Genomic DNA, 6,394 nt, shown 5'->3' with positions numbered 1-6,394 from the left:
ATAATCTGGGTATGGTGGCACATTTCTGTCATCTCAGTTATATAGATAGAAGCATAAGTAGGAGGATTATGTCCAGGTCAGCCAGGAGAAAAAAACCCACAGGAGCCTACCTAAAAACAAAACCGAAAACTAAAAAGAGGTGGCAGGAAAAGCCCAAGTGCAGAGGGTCTACATAAACTAGCTTAGGCCCTGAGTAAAACCTCATAATTACCCCCAAAAAACAGCAACAAAGAACAAAACAAACAACAACAAAAAGATCAAAGGGGGGGGGAATAGAGGGCACAAAGAGAAACATCCGAGCTCAGACTTCCTGTGTAACAAAGCAGAAAGATTGAAAGACAAGGCAGAGTGGGTGCAAGGCTGGGGTGGAAGGGGCGGGAGCAGCCCTGGCTGAGCCAGTGCGAGGCTCTGCCTTTCCCACCCCAGAGCCATGGGGAGCCAGGGTTCTGCTGGGCCGCCCCTGGTGCAGGTTCCCTACTCAGTTCTGCTGCTGCCACTGGAAACAAGCCGCCAAGACTCAGGAGCCCAGAGCTTCTTCCTTTGGGTAAGATTTAGGCCAACAAGAGGCCTTGGGAAGCCCCTCTCCTGTCCTCTACATTTCCATCCATTCAACATTGAGTCTTCCTTGTTCTTCCTCTTGCCCTTCAGGTCCTCAGTGGCCAGTCTGGGCTCTAAGTTAGAGACCACACAGTTAACTCCTGAGAGAAGGCCCTGGCCCTGCGTTCTACAGGGAGTGTCGGCCTCTACTTCTTGTCTCACTTAGTTGGAGAGGATGCAGGCTCTGGAGAGAAAACAGGACGCCCTGTGGCAGGGGCTGGAGCTACTGGAGCAAAGCCACGCCTGGTTCGAAGACCACCTAAGGGAAGCACAGTGTCAGCAGCTGCATCTGGGGGCCCTGGGGGAGGTACGGAGCTCCTCCTCTGTGTGGATGGGGTAGAAAGGGAGAGGCGGTAAATGGACATAGTCTGAGACCATTCTGGAAAGCAGAGAGTTAACGGGTAGGGATCAGGAGATGGAAGCGTCATTGGAATGACAGGATGGCCCCAAGTGTTAGGTTGGGGTTCATTGTTGGAAGAGGCCAGTTTGCATTCCATTCAGAGGGAGGGTGGGGGAGTGGTCTGGGGTGTTCCAATAGGGCAGGGATAGTCCAGGAAGATCCATGAGGAACAAGAGTAGGGGGGCATTGTATTATTTGAGGGATTACAGTGTTGTACTTGTACTAGAGCTGGTCCTGGGCTCTGTCCCTTAGATTTTTCCATTCCAGGCCAGCCCTCTACCACTTGAGGCACACCCCCACTTCTAGCTTTTTGCTGGTTAACTGGAGATAAGAGTTTGACAGACTTTTCTACTCAGGCTAGCTTTGAACTGCAATCCTCAGATCTTAGCCTCTTAAGTAGGTAGATTTACAGGTATGAGCCACGGGCACCTAGCTTTGATGTAGGGTGGTGACAGATGAATGGCAGATGGACTTCAAGTTTTCACCATGTTGTCAGCATCCAACACCTCCTTTAGAATTTTCTAACAGATTTGCACTCAGATTCTGGTGGCCCTCAGTTAACCCAGATTCAAAAAATGAACATGTGTCTGCAGAATCTGATTCGGAAGGTGAGTTTATTGTTTTGAGTTTAGGCTTTGGGGAGTTGATGGGACAAGAGAAAGGAGTGGGGATCAGCACTGGTTTAACAGAAAACAGCAAATCTCCCTCAGATCTCTCCACATCCATTAAACAAGGCTAGTTCCCAGGCCACCCAGTACCAGAAGGAAAAGTCAAAGCAGCAGAATTTGTGGCAGCAACAGGTAAACTGGGGGGGGTGGGGAGCCCTGGCCCACGGGGCGTGGGATACACGATGTGCAGTCTGTTTCTCTCCTCCTCTCCAGGCGTTGTCAAGGAAGCAGAAAGGAGTCATCCAGCCCAAGGGGGAGATGGCTGGGCCAGGCGGCTCCCAGGGGTGGAGGGGCCCTACCCTCGTGTGAACCTCCTCCACTCCTGCCCCTCGGAAGAAGGCGGCATCAGGACCTTCCCTTCTTGTTCTTGTCTTACTCCACAGCTTGATGGCTCCGGGATGTGTTACAATTAAATTCAATTTTAAATCTAGACATCTTGGTATAAAGTGTATCTATCCTCTGCTCCTAAAAAACTTCCACCTTTTCTCTTTCTTTGTCTTTTTTCCCTTCCTTCCTTCCTTTTCTTCCTTCCTTCCTTCCTTTCTTTCTTTTCTTTTTTTTGGTCAGTCCTGGGGCCTGAACTCTGGGCCTGGGCACTGTCCCTGAGCTCTTCAGCTTGAGGCTAGCGCTCTACCACTTGAGCTTTTTCTGCTTATGTGGGGCTGAGGAATTGAACCCAGGGCCTCATGCATGCAAGGCAAGCACTCTACCACTGAGCCACCTTCCCAGCCCCTCATTTTTAATTCTTGATGCCTTGATTTTTACCTATTCTACATGCAAAAACATGTGCAGGAAGAAGAATTTATCCAGAATCCTTCCATGGAGAAGACATGTTCACTGAAACCATCCTTTTATAATCCTCCCCCCCCCCCCACCGCCTGTAAAGAACACTTCCTAGTGCCTTGCTCCCCCTTCTAGCCCTAGACTGCTCCCCATGTGTCTTCCCTTTACCTGAGTCTGGAAGAGCATGACGCCTTAGTGGAAAAAGGTATTCAGGAGAAAAGGCATTTTCTCAAAAAAAAGAAAGAAAGAAAAAGAAAAGTCTTTGATTTGGTCTTCATAAAGGTTAGGGAAGGTGCACTATGGGAAATCCATTGCACTCTATCCCAGGTCTATGTCCCAGGTCTTAAGAAAGAACAGAGACAAGTCCGCCAGAAGGAAAACCCTGATCCCCGCTAGAAGAGAGAACCCTGAAGCTTGTGTGACCCTCTCACCCATGGGACAAGTTGAACACAGTACTGGACACGCACTTCCTCTAAGGGTTGTGTTACCAGGAGGCCAAGCACAGCAGAAACAGCACCTCTGCAACTATATCCCACCAAGAACTGCCCATTCCTCTTCCAGCCCTTCCCTGAGTCACCAAGGCGGAGGGATGAGACAGAGGCTTAGCCGAAGGAAGGACAGGACTGGATTCCGAGGCAGCGGCAGCAAGCTGATCCTGGGGGATAGAGGGAGCAGGTCAAGGTGTGCTAGAGCTGTCTTGAAGTAGCCCTCTATTTGCCTGGACTCTCTTGAGGCCAAAAGTGGGGTACCTCACCTGCTCTGCTGGATCTAATACCAGGAGCCGGAGGAAGGCGTGGGTCGGGGGCACTGGGCTGGCTCCTGGGCCTGCCGCACTCATCGCAGTCGCCGTCACCATCACCACGGAATTCGGGGCTGCTGAGTCTGGGACCTCCAGCCACAGGCGCCCTGAGGCTGACTCATTCAGTCCCAGGTGAGCCCTAGAGAGTGAATTCCAACTCTTAGAACCCAGAGCCAAGGGGCAAAGCCAAGTGAAGGGGCCTGAGAGGGTCAATGGGAAGGGGACAAAGGCAGGACTTAGGATAAGGGCCTGGGCCCAAGCCCTGCGCCCTCCAACATATGGTGGGGGTCAGAACTCAGCAAGAAGAATCAGAGCACTCACCTGGTCAGGTTGGAGGTGATGGCAAAACTGGGGTTGACAGATATCTGAAGATCAAGATCCTGAGGGCCGGAGAAGCTGGAGATGTGGAGACTCAGTGGGGCCTTGCTGCCTGGGACCAAGAAATCTGGAGGGCCGTTCAGCTGTGGGAAAGTGGTGGTCAGGAGAGGGGTTATCCCAGAGCTCTCCAGCCTGCCCCTTCCCCTGCCCCTTCCCCTTGTGTCTCACCTCCAGAAGCACTGGGGCCACAGTACAAGGCTGGGGTGCAGCCCTGTGCAGGCTCTGTCCCTCTCCATTCTGGCCAATCAGTTCAAGGGAAAAGGGGTGCGAGGTGGGCAGTAGAGTGGGTGGCAACGAGGCTGTGAGGAGGCCTTGCTCCGGGGGTCCAACAGGCTCCAAGGACACCCGGCCCAGCTCAGTGCCCTCTGGGACCCTTCGGAGAACAGCGTGGGAGAAGTGTGCATCACTAAGGTTACTTCTGGAGTCCAGCCCTGTCACTTCCACCAGCAACTGGGTCCAGAGACCTGAGAAAGTGGACAGGAAGAGGAGGAGATCCTGAGACACAGGGAGAAGAGAATAAATGGCTAGATCTTGAAGTGGGTGATGGTTATGTGGAAGTATTATACGAAATCCATCAAGCTGGACACTCCAGTGCTCTTTACTAAAAAAGATGCATGCAAATACATCTATGGATGTACATACACTTATAGATATGTGCGCACATGTAACAGGCATACAGAGAAAGAGCTGGGGGAGGGTGATCAGGGAAGAGGTACCTGCGACTGGCTGAGTCAGGGGGTAGAAGCCAGGATGAGGTCCGTCTTCCACGGGGATCCCAAAATAGAAGAGGAAGTCCAGGGAAGTCTGGGCTAAGGAGGGCCGAGGCAGTCAGAGACCTTCCTTGGAGGATGTGGGCCAAAAATGCTCTGTGAGGCCTAACTGTCCCCTTTCCCTTCCCAGGAACATCTTCCTCCTTACCTTGTACCCTCACCCGGGGAGTGCCCTTAGCTGCCATCTTGATCTCCCAAGTCCCTGTCTGTGGAGGGTCGGTCATGGCCACCATCCAGAACTGCCCAAAGCGGTGAGTGTGACCCAGAGGGCCTGGGCCTTCCTCCTGGCTTTGAGAGACCCCTGGAGATGGGGACCAGGCATTGTCATGTGAAGCAATTCATTTCCATTAGCACATCCCACCTCTTGTTTTCCATTCTCCAATCGCCATTTTTTCTTCTATGCCCTGACTCACTCACACACAGCCGTACCTGAAGGGCTCTTAATCCAGAAGCTGCTAATTTCCCCGTGCATTCGCACTGTGAGCTGGTGAAGCAGCCCGTCCACGTGGAACACAAGCGGCCTCCCAGGTATGACGACAGGAGGCTCCAGGGGAAGAGTCACCTTGAGGGACAGGCAGGACCACAGAGCGGAGGAGAAAGCAAGGTTTAGAAGAAGGGGGGTAAGGGGCTGGGAAGGTGGCTCAGTGGTAGAGCGCTTGCCTTGCATGCCTGAGGCCCTGGGTTCGATTCCCAGCACCACATAAGCAAAAAGAAAAAGCCGGAAGTGGCGCTGTGGCTCAAGTGGTAGAGTGCTAGCCTTGAGCTGAAGAGCTGAGGGACAGCGACCAGGCCCAGAGTTCAGGCCCCATGACCGGACCGAAAAAAAAGAAGAAGGGGGGTAAGACTTCCTGTCTTATTCCTGAGGGGATAGGGGACCCAAAGTGGAAGAAAAGTTGATTGATTTGAAAGAGCATTTTGGCAGGTGGATAGCCATGAGTCTCAGAGAAAGGACGAGAAACTTCCTTTCCCATTCTTCTGTCCAACAGGCCACAGAGCCAGCCTTTCTCCTTTAAGACACATCCAGCATCCCGGAGATGAAGGCGCCAGCCTCTGGCCTTCACTTACCAGAGTAGCTGTGCTCTCCCCAATAATGGTTGCCACGTCCTGGATGTGCTGGTCTTTGGTGAAAATCACCTCTCCTCCTGATGCCCGTGCCACTGCTTCATATGGCTCAAAGCGCAGGGGAGATAAGACCTCCCGACGAGCTCGCCCCTGAACTCTTGATGGATCTTCAGTCACCAAGAATGTCACCTAGGGCCAACAGTGACATCCAATATACAAGCATAAGTGAGGACCCCTTCTGCTCAAGCTTGCTGTGATTAGTGGTAGGGTCTGTCTATCTCTGGCCGCTATGGCAGGTCTCTCAGGGACAAACCCCTGGCCCTCAGTTAGGAGCTGATTTCCTCCTTGTAACTGTTACTATTTAACAGAAGAGTGCTGACAACGACTTTCCTTTTTTTTTTTTTTTCTGCTAGACCTGGGGCTTGAACTAAGAGCCTGGGCTCTGTCCTTTAGCCTTTCTGTCCTCAAGGTTAATAACACTCTACCATAAAGCCACAGTGCTACTTCCAGCTGCATCTGAGTAGTTTATTGGAGATAAGAGTCTCACAGACTTTCCTGCCCGGGGTTGGCTTTTAACCATGATCCTCAGATCTGAACCTCCTGAGTAGCAACGATTACAGGTGTGAGCCACCAGCACCTGGATCTTTCCTTGTTCTTTGAAGAGTTTATTGGGTAGATTCAAATATGGATTCAGACCAGACCTGTAATGCTAGCTTCTAGAAAGCCAAGACCTAAGGATCTCAGTTTGAACTCAGCCCAACTCTGTGAACATCTTATCTCCAAATAATGGGCAAAAAGCTGGAAGTGAAGGTATAGCTCAAGTGGTAAAGTGCCAGCCTTGAGTGAAAAAGCTAAGCAAGAGGACCTGGGGCTGGGAAGGTGGCTCAGTGGTAGAGTGCTTGCCTTGCATGCATGAGGCCCTGGATTCGGTTCCTCA

The 6,394-nt window shown here is 51.8% G+C and overlaps 2 protein-coding genes across 3 annotated transcripts in view; one reads left to right on the top strand and one right to left on the bottom strand.

The window, feature by feature from the left end:
• Positions 1-360: 360 nt before the first annotated feature.
• On the top strand, positions 361-2,095 carry Sapcd1 (suppressor APC domain containing 1). Of its 2 annotated transcripts, XM_013031295.1 has the most exons (5): positions 361-544; positions 764-904; positions 1,513-1,605; positions 1,708-1,797; positions 1,879-2,095. In XM_013031295.1, the coding sequence occupies exons 1-5, from the start codon at positions 431-433 to the stop codon at positions 1,972-1,974; spliced, it is 534 nt and encodes a 177-aa protein (XP_012886749.1). In that variant the 5' UTR covers positions 361-430; the 3' UTR covers positions 1,975-2,095. The 2 variants fall into 2 exon arrangements, with proteins under 2 accessions (XP_012886749.1, XP_012886748.1); XM_013031294.1 differs by having other exon boundaries at positions 1,708-2,095.
• Positions 2,096-2,344: 249 nt separating this feature from the next.
• Positions 2,345-6,394, bottom strand: part of Vwa7 (von Willebrand factor A domain containing 7) — a 14,626-nt gene continuing 10,576 nt past the window's right edge. Inside the window, exons 11-18 of the mRNA XM_013031102.1 lie at positions 5,461-5,646; positions 4,825-4,957; positions 4,544-4,696; positions 4,342-4,434; positions 3,794-4,089; positions 3,569-3,708; positions 3,203-3,386; positions 2,345-3,103 (exon numbers count right to left, since the gene is read on the bottom strand). Of these exons, the coding sequence (XP_012886556.1) occupies positions 2,933-3,103; positions 3,203-3,386; positions 3,569-3,708; positions 3,794-4,089; positions 4,342-4,434; positions 4,544-4,696; positions 4,825-4,957; positions 5,461-5,646 (1,356 nt within the window). The 3' untranslated portion in view covers positions 2,345-2,932. The remainder of the gene's footprint in view (positions 3,104-3,202; positions 3,387-3,568; positions 3,709-3,793; positions 4,090-4,341; positions 4,435-4,543; positions 4,697-4,824; positions 4,958-5,460; positions 5,647-6,394) is intronic.

Source organism: Dipodomys ordii, unplaced genomic scaffold, assembly GCF_000151885.1.
Source record: "Dipodomys ordii isolate 6190 unplaced genomic scaffold, Dord_2.0 Scaffold138, whole genome shotgun sequence".
NCBI lineage: Eukaryota > Metazoa > Chordata > Mammalia > Rodentia > Heteromyidae > Dipodomys > Dipodomys ordii.
The sequence above is the reverse complement of the archived record's forward strand: the minus strand, read 5'-3'. Positions and strand labels throughout refer to the sequence as shown.